Below are 15,775 nucleotides of genomic sequence, written 5' to 3'. Positions count from 1 at the left end.
GCTGCACTTGCCACCCGCTCCGACAGGAGCCTCTGACCATCCGAGCACAACACCTAATAGGTGCCAAAAGCCTGGAGATGCAGCAATCCACGGGACACCCTTGCTGTGTTCAGGCCACTGCCCTCTAATACAGATGCTGATCTAGCCCAAGGGAGCAATTTCTGGGTTTTATGATCCTAAGCAAAGGTTAGCATAAGGGGCTCTGCCAAAACTGATGAATGCAGCAGGTAGAAGAGATGCAAGAGAATAGGCAAAATATTCCAGACCATGAAGCTATCTGTATTGCTGGAGTGCAGCGAGCCTCCTGATGGATACTTTCCAAGGAACAGACTGCAGTGCTTGACCAGGTGGGATAAATCAAATTCAGTGCAGCTCATGCAATGTCCATCACCAACTGAGGTGTCACCTCTGACCACACTGAGTCTCCAGGGACCTACTCTCAGGACCAACCTAATTTCCAGAGTCCTGGCTCATTCAGCAAATTAATAAAGTGAGAGCTCCTATTAATAGGGTATAATCTCAGGAATTTTCTTCCTTCAGAGCACGTTCTTTCCTGTCCAGAACGAGGGGTCAGGAAAGTTAGAGTAATGTCCAACGTATTGCTAGGCAAGGTACTCTGCATATGGACTGTAGCATTTGCAGTGTCTAACAACAACATGCAGCTTGGTTTAACGATTGGGAATGTCTTTTCAGAGCCATGAACACAGAATTTTCAAAAAAATATGCTAGTGAGGCAGAGAACATCCACTTTTTTTTTTTTGAACCAGGCAAGGAGGAAAAAAATAAAGCACTCCTGTTTAGAGAAAGCCTGGTATCAGTAGAGAAGCTAGCAATTTCAATTTGTCCTGTCCAGTATAAACACGGAGAGGCTCTCCTCTCTCAAATCAATCTCATCTGTTCACCTGTACAGCAGCTAATTAAGATAATTGCTGCATCTCTGATTTTACTCACTACCAATTCTGGACTTCAGACTGTAAACCTAGGTATCACTCCCTAAATCTCTACATTGTCATAGTGAAGCTCACTAGAAGCCTGTTTTAGAAACTAAATATGCAGATGCATCCTTCCTAATCTAAATATCTAAAAATTCCCCTGCTTGATGGCACAAAGCTCCTCAAGCAGAACTGCCTTTTTTTTAAGCTACTGCCACAGCCTTTTTTTGAAGGCAAGATACACTGCTTATGGGAAAAAAGAATAGTCAATACTTATTCTCTTAAGGTTAAGTGGCTTCTGAACAGAGTATCAGAAAATTCAGTGCTCCACCACATCATAGCCAAGCTAACCAAAGGCAATTTTACTTTCGAGATGTACTTTTTTAAACTCTGATCTTATTCTCTTTAGGAATATACCAGCACTTCCCGAGCTAGGATCTTTCTAATTGCTCAACATGAGCAGAACTACTCAAAATTTGATTCCCGCAGGTCAGTTTGTGCTGCAGCTCAGCGCAGAGCCGGGCACCCCGAGGTCCCTCTGCTCCCCAGGAGGGAAGGGCCCAGGACCAAGCCACCTCCAGGCAGGTCACCAACCCCCAAGGCATCGTGACTGCAACCGCAGGGCAGCACACCTGCAATCAGTTAGAGGTCCCAGCTGCCATGAACTCAAGTGTAAGAGCCTCCAGCAGGCTGAACAGGGCAATCCCCAGAGAGGAACCACACAGCACACTATAACAACTTCTTAAAGTAGCATTTTGCTTCAGTAAGGGACTGTATGCAGAAGGAGAGGCTGAAGCGCTATGCACGAACAGCGGCTCTTCGGTCCGCCAGAAGCCCACTGGCTGTCGTCAAGTTTGTCCAAGCCTGCAAAGATGCTTTGACGCAGCTCAGCTGTGCTTTCCAAAATGCTGGGCTTCCTCTTTAAATTGTGCCCAGCAATAGGTCACCATGCACCCTGACAGCCCATGTTTCACTACTAAATCACAGCCAGCTGGGTCATATGTATAGCAGAAATCGTCATTTCTCACATTTTAGTTTGCTTTTACTCAAAATACACTAATTCTGTCTTTCCAAGCCATGCAATATTCAAATTTTAGTTCTTCAAGCCTAATAAGATTAATCTTACAGAATACTATTAACTCCTTCGGGGACATGGGAGGGGGCAGGCAGGGTCTGGGACGAAAGGACACCTGACCTGTACAACCAAGCGCTATGAAAGGATTTTGCAGCACCTTTAACTAATAGTCAGAAACAGGAGCAGACTATAGCCCAGCATAGATTTTAAGTCTGATTCTCTCCTTCCTTTCTCCAAACTGACTTACAAGCAGGAAGAGCACATACACATAGCAGAGAATACATTCCTAGTAACTCTTAAAATAAATACCAGGATATTAGGTTTTCAGCTGCCTATAAAATTGATACACTGCCCGTCCTACTCCAAGCTCATGTTCTAAAATTATGTCCGTGTCTGAATTATAAGCAAAAGCTTTTATCAAAAGCCTCTCCGGTTTTGTATCTTACTTTCCAGCGCTCCCCTTCAGCGGTCAGACGAGGAAATACAGCTTTGCCGGGGCAAGGAGCACATCACCCCCACGACTCCCCTGCTGCTCCAAATAAGCAACCGGGGTCTTTGGTTGAAGCATTAAGTGCAACAACATTTAAGAACTTGTAGATAATTAGCAATTTCTGCACTAATTGATGCTCCTGGCCAAGTGCAGCTCATGCAGCGAGCGGATTGCAGAGGGCTGGTCTGCCCTGTGCAGCGCAGCACCGAAGCAACATGGCTGCTGCAGCCGAGATCAGATGCGCAGTGGTGCAGCCATGCGGGGACAAGGGCCCTGCTCCTTACTGGGAGCAACTAAGGTGCAATTCAGCATCAATGAGGTATTAAAACCCAGCAGCAGAGAGTGGATAAACAGCTGTGTTAGTGCACAGAGTTTGCAAGAGATGCTGCTGGCCATGCCAAGCCCCACGGGGAAGAGCCGCCCAGGGGCACAGCCCGTCCTCACGCAGGGGATACAGGATGCTCTGCACATCACGCATGGCTTCAGCACCTCACCACTCTTAAACAGGAGGGAGGGTAGCAGAAAGAGCTGAGCACGGAAGCCAAGCGAGAGCGATTAAGCAGTTCTACAAAGTCACACAGCAATTCTGGTTTTACAGCCCAGAACAGACTCCAGGATACCTGCCAGTCAGTCCTCGCTATAATCACTAACGAGCTATCGGTGACATCCAAATATTTCCTCCAACAATTTAATACAAACCAACTATACCTGTACCAATACACAATTATTCCCCCCTTTCACGCCATCCAGCTACAATATTGTCCAGGCTACCTGCCAGCAGCGCCCCAGAAAGCACGTCAATTTAATTCCAAGACGCAGCACCGTGCCGTCTGTTTGAGGAGCTCCTATCTCCAGCGAAGACCTGCAGTGCCCCCGGCTGCTGTGCCACTGAGTAAAAAGCAGAGGGGAGAAACTTGCCCCAGCTGCAAGAACCACTGCAAAAGTTGGGCTTCAGCACATAGATAAGCGGAGCCTCTCTTGCAGAATTGAGAAAGCAGCTAGCTGTCAAATTCCCCATATTCAATAAAATGCTTTTGTAGAATACTCCTGTGGGTTGAAAGACAGCCTGAGCTACCTGTGCAGATGACCTTGCAGAGACCTCAAGTGAGCAGTGCCCTTGGCTTTCCATGGGGGGTTTCTGGACAAACACTCAAATCTGACCTACAGAACCCCACTGCTACGCCAGGCTGAGGTGGTTGGTATCTTCACCTTCCGTGGTGCTCATACTGCAACAGCTTTTACAAAACCATGTCCCTCAAGACCTCCTCCCAGGAAGGAAAGGTAACCCAACGGCTGCACAAGCCGTCCATACAGCGTGGTTGCTCCAGCATCAGCATGAGCTGCCTGACCAAGGGCAGATGCACAAGCCACCCATCAGCATGACCCCAGAGCAGATGAGCTCTGTGTATTTTGGTATATACTGCACTCCCTCTGGGCAAGTCCTGCAATGGTTTAACTCTTGGAAGCAGAGCTTCCCAGCTCCATGGAAGTCCATGCTGCACCCAGAAGCATGCAAGAGCTTTTCAGCGCTCTACAGTTATCCCATAGAGCTTCGCATCATAAAAATGACTGCAGTGTTCTCCAGAATGAATATGGACCAGGTTAAGTCATAGTTTTCCAATACTAACACTGTCCGTATAATTATGTTTTCTGCTTTAATTCATTATACACCCACAGAATTTTAGCCTGCATACATATGCATGTTTATCACTATTCTAATCAAGACTAAAACTATTTCAGAAAATAAACCTCCTCAGGAGCACCCTGCAAATCTGATAGGCAGAAGGCTGAGCATCAGGAAAACACACACTATTACCATGTTGCAGATTTAATTTCTCATCCAGAGTAGCTGTATATTGCAGTCCATGGCCTCAAGACTTATTTTTGCTTTATAAATGCAAAGCACAACTACAATAATTCCACCACAGACCATGAAGAAATCAATTTAGCAATCTGAACATAAATTAAGCAATGTTTTTGATTCAGTAAACTTGTTCCTATTTAGATCAGAACAAGTATTACTGAAGGTCACTGACCCATACCTGAGTACTTGCTTTGATGAAGTTTGCAGGAATTTTAGATCAGAGCATGCTTCAAATTATTTGACCTGAAAATTAACCCTTTACATATTTTTAAAGTCATTTTACTGATGGCTTCAGAGCTTTGCTATTTGTGATTCAATGTTTAAAACTGTGTTAGTGGAATTACATATTAATCAAACTATGTATTTGGTAATTAACAAACATTTCTCATGAATAAAGAACAGTACGTCAAAGTAACCAACTGTCACAGGCTCCAAGCCCATGAACTGTGAGAAACTGCAGACTCCAAAAGCAAAGAACAGCTACAACTTCAGCATGTGATATGCATTGCAAATTAAAAAAAATGTATGACTAGAAAAAACTTCAAGTGATTTTTATTCTAAAAAAGATAATGTGGCCAAGCTATTTTCCAAAAGGCAGTAATTTTGGAAAAATAGCAGAGTTCTCCATTTCACCAACCTACCTGAAAACTGGTCAGGTCTTTCAGATTCATGTCTGGTTCTACCTTGCAAGAACACTACGTCTTGCAGAACAAGCTTTCTGTACAGTTACTTTTTCAAAAATCCGCATTACAACTGTCATATCCCTAAAAGTTATTTTAACTGCATTCTTTGTACGTAATAAACTAATATTCACACTCACTATAAACTGCGTACAAATCTAATACATCTCTAGCTTAGATCCTTTCACTTCAAGCACGATCCAGTAATTAGTATAATAACCATTTTATTTTAGAGATAAAAATTTTATTTAAAAATGTTTTTAGAGCAAGATCAATTGAAGGACTGTCAAGTAGTATAATAGTTTTATAGTTTATATTAGATTGAGTAATGAATTTAAATCCTAGGAGTAACTTTTTTGAAAGTCAAAGCTAAAATGCATTAGTGGGAAATTTCATTTTTAAAATGCAAAGCTTGCAGACTAATGAAATACTTTTAATAAAAGGCAAAAGTGATTGAAGCAACAAGAAAAGTTTAACATGACAGTGCCAGCATATTATATCATTCTGTACAACAAAAAAAAAAAAGGGGGGGGGAGCTGGGCAGGAAGAACAGATTCGCCACCTTTACAGAAAGGTGATACCTCCAGGAAAAAGTACATGAGACCAAACTGAGATCTGCAGAATCGGCCTCCACCAAAAAGGATTTCCAAGTCCTGCTAAGCAGTGAAGAGCATCTTTTCAATAACTAGTCACAAACTGCCTTATTGAAATAAGGCACATGCCTGGGTATTTGTAATGAGGTGGTGACCAGGGAAAATGGGATTCTCACAGAAGAATAATATTTGGAGATTTGGAAATAGATGCAACCGCTGCATGATTCCATAAAGTGTCCATAACTAACCTGACAGCAGTGTGTCTACCACTTAAGCATCTGGAAAAAAATATAAAAATATTGAATGTCCTTTTCTCACGCCTCCCACTAGCCCCTCATTTTCAAGCATTTAGGCAACTTCTTATAGCAAACTTATGATTATTGGGAACTAAATAACTAAAATCTTTCTAGCATTCACTCTGTTCTGGTGAAAGTCAGTTCTGGATCTTTCTGGCCTTGTTCACACACCTTAGATTTTCAGAAATGGTAAGATCCGAGCTTACTCCTAGGCATGCAGGGAGCTCCCACTAGCAGCCCCGGCTGGAAGAGCTGCCACCCTACCACGAGAGCCTGCAGAGCACCGCTCAGGGGTCACATCGCTGCACGCTCTCCGTCCCTGCAGAGCAAGCCATCACAGCACCTTCAGCAGCGAGGACAGCTTCAGCTTCTCCAGTTCCTGCGTGCCCAGAGCTCACCGCAATCAGGCATTAACCAACAGGGAGTCGCACGTGCTCATCGCACCACACAGCCCCTCTCCGGCTGTACCACGTTCATCATCGCTCCCCACAGCTAACTCTGTTCCCTTGCTCCCTTCCAGGCCGCTTTGCACTTCAGTGGTTTGACATCAGAGTCAACAGGTAGCAGGGAAACGCTCGGGGCAGTAACTCACGTTGGTTCACTCAGAACAACGTGTGGCACCGCTTCCCTTTGGTTAAGCAGCCAAAGGACTTTTTCAGGTTTCACTTGAAAACCCCAATGAGCAAGATGAAAAGCCAGAACAAAGACTGCTCAGAAAATAGAGTTGTTCCCTTCCCTGCAACTGTCCCCACTGGTCCCAGCAGCTCCAGGACAGAGCACTGTAAAGCCCTGAGGGGCAAAGACTGTCTCAACAGTCAGCAGAGGTACAAGTTCACTTTTAGAACTACAGCAATGCACTGAAAAGTACAAAAGCTTCTGTTTCATGGTCTCCGCACAATCACTGCTTCTTCCCGCACCTCAGCGATTGTTTAATACAAATATACATAAGCTCTCAAATGCTTTATCTTTTCACAATATGAAAAGACTGAACACAGCACAAAAATAGAAACAAAAGTAGCAGCTGCAGCAGCTGCTTATTTACAGTACCTCTTGATGCAACCTCCCCACATCCGAATACAGCCTTCTGCTCCGGTCCGATTCCATCCATCCTCTGGTGACCAACGGGAAAACCCCAAGCAATACGAGAGAGAACCAAAAGCGTCTCAATTTCATCATTTCACGCCTGTTGAAAACAAGAGAACAGTCATAAAACATTACCATCTCAAAACAAAACACAGCTGAGACGCACTAACACAGCAGAAGCTTCAGCCAAGAGCATCTCTCTATACTTAGTAGTTGCCAATGGAGCTTTGCAGGCTCACATGGCACAAGCAGCAACACTGATGCCCTATTTTGCACCCATCAGGGTATGGTCAATGAATTCCTGCTTTTTGATAGTTTTATGAAGTATTTGCCCCCAGACTGTTCTCCACCAGAGATGTTATTTCCAGTCTGTTCCTGGGCAGCATCTGCAGAACTAGGGCTCTCCACAGCTTCCAAACCAGCCACTGCAGCCAGCAAACTATCAACCCCAAATTTTACAGTATTGTGTAAACCAGAGTGACTTTGTCCTATCTCCAGACAACAGGACAGCACAAGGTTCCTTTAGAGTCAAGGACTCACACGCATGACCTCAGCACATCCTCAGGAAAGCTCAGACACTTGCACTCACTTCTTTGACTACTGAAGGCTTGTGACCGAACATATCCTTGCTCCCCTCAGATTCAGAGAACAAGTCTCACAGCTTCAGTCACTCTAACCACCCCCCTGTTCAGCTAAGAGCAGATCTGCAGGGCCAGAGAGCCTGAGGTGTTGCACCTGAACTTCAAAATGCAAGAAGTGTCCACCAGGAGCCAGCACCTACCAGGTCAGGAGGCTCTGGAGACCACCATAACCCCTGCAAGGCATGATCTGAATTCAAATCTGAAGAGGTCTGACACTATTCCTCCAAAGCAGGATCTGGAGCAGCCACACCAGAGGGGAGAAGTTACTCCAAGCATGACCAAGGAGCACTGGTGTCTGTTTTGCACAGGTGCCTAATCCAAAACCTTCAGCCAGCCTCACCACAGGAGCTCTGCAAAACCATACAGCTCCCACAGGACCCAAGAGCTGGGTACTTGATCTGAAATTTTTTGGCAGCAGGACACCAGATTGTGCTATTAGTTCTGACTATAAGTTTTCAGAACTAACACTGGTTTTGCACCGTAGCCAAAGGAAGTTGACCTCTCATAGCAGTTGCACAAGGTGCTAATCTAGACTCATATTAAAACATAATGATCACTTAATGAAGCAAGCGATGGTACTTCTATAGCATGCACTAGGTTTGTTTGGTTTGAGCAATGTACATTAACAAGACAAGTTACCTGCTAATGGCAAAATTAAGCCCAGCTGAATTAAGTCACTAGCAATATACCTTATCTTGACAGGACTCATTTTACAGTGTTTTCATACCATGCATTTGCTACAGGGTATATCCAAGCCTGGAGCTACACTTAGTTTTGGAGTCATGACCACTTACACCAGCGCAAACTTGTTTGCTTTAACTACTTTGTCTGCCCCAAAGGCATACTCTCAATAAAAGAAATGCAGCTTATAGGCACTCCACACCACTCATCAGCAGAGTTAAGTCATTGCTCTTTCTCAGTACTAATGTAAACACTATGAACAGAGAGCACTCAAGATGAAATCAAAATTTATTAGGCTTTCTAAATTCCAATTAAAAACCTCAGATGTAATATTACTGGGGCTACAAATAAATATTTAATAAACCCAAGTCACTATATCAATAAGCAACAAGTATAATGTTACATTATAAATTGCTCTTGCACAGCAACACTTTCTCACATTTTTATAGAGGTATTTAGCATGCTTTGGTACCATCACACCATAAACAATTTTGCAATTCTAGAGACCTCTGACTTATAAGCTGTTCAAAATTACAGTCCTAGACCACAAACAGAAGAGTAGCTAGTTTCACGTATAATTAGTAAATAACTACTAGAAAACATGACGATGTTTGGATCGGATTGCATACAACACCAACGAAACAAAGGGCAAACAAATAACATTAGGTTTTTTTTTTTTTTAAACTGAATTTGTGGAACATCTTTCTCCACTCAATTTAGAAATTGTTTCTACTGCATGCTGATTGGCAGTGTTAATAAGTCTCATAATAATCAAAGGGTGTGTGTGTGTGTGTGTGTATAAAGATATATATACATATACACACACACACACACATATATATCTTAATAGCCTAAACCAAGCAACAAAGATGTATCATAAATATGAAGCAAGGGTTAACTCTGAAATCAAGCAGCATTGCCATTGCACTTAGCACCCTCCACAGCAGCTCAGCAGCACTGCCTTACACAGACCAAGTCGCAGCAGGCTTGTCTCAGCTAAACCAAGGATTCCTTACAGATCTGGTCTGTAGTTGTGTCGCACAATATATAACAACACAGTTACAGGATTATGATCCAAAGATCACTGAAGTGAGCAGGAAGATTCAAACTAATTGCAATAGATTCGGACCACCACTTGCAAACTCCAGCAGATTTTACTAATCATTTTCTTCCCTCACTTGAGGCACAGGCATGCAGAGCATGAGCCTATATGAACATCACTGCCCAGATAAAGCAAAGCATGCATGCAGGCATCCAGCATAAAACAAGACGCTGTACATAAAAGGAAAAATGAATGAACAATGTGTGGCTGAAGATTAGCAGTATCTAAAAATCTGGGGAGGGGGAAACCTGCCACACCTGCTCTTAGCAATGTGCACAAGGAGAGACAGATTTTAGTTTACTACATAATGCAGAACATAATTGTAATATAGATAATTAGTAATAAACTTGCTTCTTAAAGCAAGCACAAGACTAGTGCATCAAAATACATGATGCATCCCCTCCAGCTTCAGGAGAATTGCTTCCAGAACAACTTTGGCTTACATTAAAAAAGAAGACAGTACAGAACCTGTGGTTTCTTCCTCTAAACTGGGGCAGCAGCACAGCCTCACTTGTAGCTCTCATTGCTCTACGAAGAAACACAACACAAGCTTGGCAGCATCACGCTACGCAGTGTTATTTGGGGGCAAAATCAAGCCACTGTTGAAGCATGTTGCCTCCTTTGCTTATGTAACAGGATTTTGCACTGACCTGCAAGCGCTATTGTAACATTGCAACTGCAGAACACCCATCCTGAACTCAGATGTTTCATGCATGGACCAAAACACAGCAAGATTCTCAACTTGCATAAAAATTGGTGAGAAATGACAGCGAGCAGAGCTAAGCTCAAGAGGCAGGCACAGGGCTTAGCACCGCTCAAGCAGAAAGGCTCACCTTGAAAAGCAAGAGAACTAGCCACACTGGCCCTTTAAGGGCAGAAAGGCACAAATTGTTTTAAAGCACTTGCATGATACACAACACAGATTGCTACAGAGATTCCCTCAACTTCTTCCACAACATGGAAGCTTTAAAAATTCAATTACAGTCACTATAACGAGATCAAACAATTTGCCAAAAGCAGTTATTGGTTTTGTTTTCAGGGCTACTTAGTTTGCAGCTTATTTTTAATAACAAAAAAAAATTAATACAACACAATAGGTTTTAATGATTTCCAGCAAGACCCCCATTAGAAAGAAAAACATTCAACTCAATTATGAGAAGTTAGGATTGCTGCTAGAGCAAAAGGAAAGTAGGAGGACCCAAACATCACCCCACAAATCAGCTCTATCAGCACCAAATAAGAATCTGGTCCTCGGTTCCTCCAGCATCAGCTGCTCAGATTGCTTTAGCCTTATCTAACAGCATCGCTGTGGCATCCAAAATAATTTCGATACCCATGACTTCTTGCAGAACACTACAAAGGCTATAAAATTAAGAATAACATAACCTTTTAGCCCAGCATAACAAAGCCAAATAATCATTTCCATTATCTATAGCATCTTAGAGAAATACTTAAAGTTTTGATGAATTAAGAACTCACTGGAAACAGCTGCAATGCTTAAGTTCACATCAGACATACCCACTGGAGAGCAAACGCAGCCGAGTAAGTTACCAAACAGAATACGCTGGATCGGGAAAAGCATTTCTTCCTTGAATTTTTTCTTGATACTAGACGTTCGCCAAGAAGTGCTGGGGTCTGGCAGGGCCGAAGCCCCCAGCAGCTTGTAACCGCTGCTCCCGCGGGCTGCCAGCTTCACGCCCACAGAGCCCCCGTCCCCTCGCCCGTTACCCCCCGGTCTGCAACGCCCTGAAGCCGCTTATTTCCACGAGGGGAAGCGGTTTGGGGGAGCAGCTCGGGAAGGGAGCCCAGGACTTCGTTAAAAGTCATAATGATAACAAAAAAAAAAAAGGAAAAAAAAAGAAATCAGCCGCACGCCGAGCACCGGCTGAAGGTCACCGGGCGCCGAGCGAGTCCCGGCGCCGCCGCCGCCCTCCCGGAGCCCCGGGACCCTCCGGCGGGGGGCCCGGACGGCCCCGCGGGACCCGCCGCCCCCGACGGGGCGGCCGCCGCCGCCACCACGGCGCCACCCAGGGGCCGCGGGGGAAGCAGCGGCGGCGCTGCCGAGGCGGGACGCCGCGGCGATGGCCCCGACGGCAGCGGCCCCGCGCTGCCGCCCACCTGCCCGCCCTCCCTCCCCGACCCTCGGGGGCGTCGGGACGGGGCCGCGCTGCCCCGGCACTGCCCGCCCGGCACCCGGGGCGGGGGGGAGCGGGGCCTCCCCCACGGGCTGCGGGGCTTAACCGCCCAAGCGGCGCGACGGCTTTCCACGGGCGTCCCGGGGCCGGCGGCGGGACTCACGCGGCGGCGGCGGCGGCGGCGGCGGCGGCGGCGGCGGCGGCGGCGGCGGCGGCGGCGGCGGCGGCGCGGGGCCCCTGTGCGCGCCGCGGGCCGGCCCGGCCCTATTTCTGCGCTCTGGGCCGGAGCCGCCTGACGTCACCGCGGCATTTGCATATTCCGCCCAATCGGCGGCACCTGAGCGGGGCGGTGGCCCCGCCCCCTCGGGGCGCGACGGCGGCGGCGGCGGCGGCGGCGGCGGCGGCGGCGGCGGCGGCGGCGGCGGCGGCGGCGGGGGGGGGGGGGGGGGGGGGAGCGGGGCCGCCCCGGCGGGGATGCGCCGAAGGGGCAGCGGGGCCGCGCTGGGGGTACGTGGCGGGGCAGCGGGACCGCCCCGTCGGGGGCTGCGCCGGGAGGGGGGGAGCAGGGAGCGGGACCACCCTGAGGGTACATGTGGGGCAGTGGAGGCGCCCCGTCGGGGTGCGAGGAGCACCGGGCTGGACACATGGGGACATCCACCCACACCAGGGCACTGAACGCCCCCGGCGCTGTCCCCCGCCGTCCCCCGTCCCCCCCCGAGCCCACCCCATCTGTGCGATAGGCAGCAGGGCCCAACGCACTTGGGGGGCACCCCACAACCCCTGCTGTACGGGGACCCTGTGCAACCCAAATTTCTGGACTGGGCCCGCGCCGGCGCGCTCAGGGCACCTTGCAGTAACGTCACGGTGAGGTCGGGGAGGGGGACGACGTCCAACAAACGTCTAACAAATCCACAAAGATGCCTGGAGGTTTAAAAAGCAACTGCTGATGCAAGAGATGCAGGTCCCAGGGACACGGCGCGAGCGCTGGCGTCGGCACTGCCCTGCGTGGCGTTTTGTGGGGTTCCCCTAGCTACACCCCTGCCCGTCTGTGGTTATTCAGCACTGAAATCCATTCCTCTTCCTCCTCACCAGAGTATTTGGTTAAAAAAAAATATATCTCTGTGTGTGTGTATATATATATATATATATATATATATATCACTGCTCATTTATTTTTTAAGAGGGGTTGAAGGTTTACAGAAGAAGGCTGCACAATTAGACCATAGAATTAAACGGGCTTCGGGGTTTCAAACCCGACGAGGAGGATTAGGCATAACCTGGCTGCGGGGCGAAGGAGCCCTAATGCCCACCGTGAACAGCGAGAGGAGCGGAGCAGCCTAAAACACCCAATAAAACATGCCCAGTTTTGTATTCCTGCCTATAAAGAATCTGACAGCTGGATCTGATTGAATAAAGTTGTGTTTGTCACTGACTTTGGTGAGAAAAGACCAGGACCCCTTGCTCGGCCGTTTCAGAGGACACAGGCAACTCACAGGACCCGGAAAAAAATCTGCTTAAATTTCTGCTGGAAAAAAAATCTGCTTAGTAAACCTCGGTTCACAAAAGCGGGCAGCAGCCTGCTCTTTCACGAGGCTGAGGGTTTTTTTTTTTTTTTTTATTGCTCTTTGCAGGAAACTGCAGGCAATCAGGCAGGTGCGCTTGCAGGATTTTTCCCACATGTCATTCTGGCCAGGCTGATGCTGCACCTCCCAAAATCTTTTAGCACTTGCAAAAAAAAAAAGTGAGTTTATTCTACCCAAACTGTGCGCAGGGCTTGTAGGGATTCTTGTATGCTCTGGTTTTCTTCCTCCTAATGAGAAAGATCTGGAATTGCTGATTTAGGGTCTGGATTAAAACAGAAATCACAAATGCAATAAAGCAGGGAGTATCTGCTGCAAATTCCTCATGTGCAATATAAAGTAGGTTCTTTGTAGACTGTCCTAAAAGAAGAAATGAGTGAATATTTCACAGCTGGCCTGTAGATTTGAAAGGTCTGAGGTTTAAAAAAAAAAAAAAAAAAAAAGCTGGAATCTAACCAGAGGAAAATACATATCTTCAGTGAGATCTCTTTTCTCTTTCCTGAGGGGGGAAAGAATAGGAAATACTGTCTGCAGAGACAACTCTCCCATTTCCTGAAGGGAGAGGAAAAAAAAAAAAAAAAGTCAAAAAAAGTCTTTGCACTTACCAGCATGATTTATTCACTGAAAATATCCCTCAGACAGTCTCTGCTGACTGTCTATTAAATACTTGAAATTATTTCACTGGTTCTCTTCAAGAGAGCCATACACATCACATTATTAATGGGTACGTTTAAAGCACCCCCGGCGCCCCGTCTATGCGCGTTCCCACGCGCTTGCGGGCTCTCGCTGGACGTAACGCAGCGGTTTTGAAGGCGCGGGCGACCACAGCAGTGCGACCCCGGGGCGGGGGCTCCTCCTCTTCCTCTTCCTCCTCCTCCTCCTCTTCCTCCTGCCGCCCCCAAAGCGGAGCCGGCTCGGGTCTGGTGACGGAGAACCGATAAACTCTTCCTCTTCGGGCCCAGAGGAGCTTCGTGTCGCTGAAGACACGACAGCATCCAAGGAGGACCGGGGCGCCCCGTCTAAGGGAAGAGCGTCCTGAAGCACGGCGGCTCTGCTCTTCCCGGACTGCTCTTTCTACTCAAATGGAGCCGAGACGCTCTGATTCGGACCGGGAAAGGAACGGATAGGTAACCGTGTGAAGTACGTCCAAACTGGACTAAGTGATCCTCAGAGGAGGAACACGTGATCTCCGCTTTGAAAAGCTAGACTTTGAACTGGAGCAAATCGCTCCCCTTTTGTCCAGCCCTGCCATCTAAATGCAGTAATTAAATACGAGTCTGCGGCAGAACATTGTATTCGCTGGAAACAAGAAGCTCAGCAAGTAATAGGACAACAAGATTCATGCTCATCCCTTTTAGTTATTTGAACCAAGAGCCTAAATTAGCCCTGATTAAAATAGGAACTCAAAACTAGATTCAGCCAAAACTAGGGATATTAAACAAATACAAATGTGACAAGAGTCATGATTCAATTATTAGGAGTCCATCTTTTAATTGCTCATTAAGATGATAGTGTGTATCTTTGCCTACATACATTTAGCCAAGCCTTTTCACTTTGACAGTGCATAAAATTATCCATGCCAATTGTATATCTCTTATTTTTATGTCGACTTTGGAGTTGCCAGCTTTTCATTATCCTCTTGGTCACAAATTAATAAGGAGGAACAAACTTAATAGCAGCCTCAAACCTTTAGAGATTGTGCCAGCCTTGCGTATGCGTGCCCGTTAAATTACCATTTATTTCCGCTTAAGTTTAACGTGGTCATCTTCATACAAGCGCACGCATCGGCCGAGCCCGCTCTCACGGTGCCGCGTCAGCGCAGAGCTGCCCCGAACTTTTCCGGCCGCAGCATGCAAGAAGCAGCGTGGGGAGAGGCGCCCGGGGACCTTCTCTGCTGCCGCCCTCGGGCCAGCCCGCGTCTTCCCCGGAGCCGGCCGAAACGGCGCGAGGAGGTGGGGAAGCGGTGGGGAGCGCCGACCCGGCCTTCTCCGCCTTCTCCGCGCGCTGGCGTGGTCCGGCTCCGCTTGGGAAGAGGCTCCGCTGCGGTGCCCCGGGGCCCGGGTCCCGCGCGGGCGACCTGCCGCGGGGCATGCGGCCAAAATCGGGGAGGAGCGAGTCGTGAGCCACGTTCGGTACCGCCGGAAACGCTCGGCGTGCAAGCACTGCTTTGATTCATCTCACAGCTGTGGTCTTTTTGGGATTTCTTCGTAATTTTCTACACTACTGCTTCCAATTTGCTAGTGTCCGGGCCTCGGATGACGATGGGACTGGGATAACAGATGATGAGCTCAAAGCACTGCGCACAATCGTACCTGCCCGACATTTACCCACTACCAAGATGTCACTCTGAGGAAGGAACCATCAGCCACTGGGCAAAATTTGGAATATAAAATGTCGTCGGAGCTGGAGACACCTTTCTTAGGTGCGCTGGAGTTGCCAGCGCAGCCGGTTTGTGGCTCTGTAGGGGGTACGGGAATGGTTCACAGCAAATAGCCTCAGAGGCAGGTATTAAAATTGAAAAGTGGCAGCTTTCGGTGGCTCCCTCTATGGCACCTATTTTTCTCAATTCTCCTATCTCAGAATATGTTGTTGGTTTCCTCTCCCAGATGCTCAGGAGAGATCA

At 47.4% G+C, this 15,775-nt stretch overlaps 1 protein-coding gene across 2 annotated transcripts in view; it reads right to left on the bottom strand.

Moving 5' to 3' along the window:
* Positions 1 to 7,106, bottom strand: part of FSTL4 (follistatin like 4) — a 209,930-nt gene extending 202,824 nt beyond the window's left edge. For both annotated transcript variants that reach the window (XM_062587387.1, XM_062587386.1), the window contains exon 1: positions 6,978 to 7,106. In XM_062587387.1, the coding sequence (XP_062443371.1) occupies positions 6,978 to 7,106 (129 nt within the window). The remainder of the gene's footprint in view (positions 1 to 6,977) is intronic.
* Positions 7,107 to 15,775: the final 8,669 nt, after the last annotated feature.

The sequence above is a fragment of the Rhea pennata genome, chromosome 14, assembly GCF_028389875.1.
Source record: "Rhea pennata isolate bPtePen1 chromosome 14, bPtePen1.pri, whole genome shotgun sequence".
In the NCBI taxonomy this organism is placed as follows: Eukaryota; Metazoa; Chordata; class Aves; order Rheiformes; family Rheidae; genus Rhea; species Rhea pennata.
The sequence above is the reverse complement of the archived record's forward strand: the minus strand, read 5'-3'. Positions and strand labels throughout refer to the sequence as shown.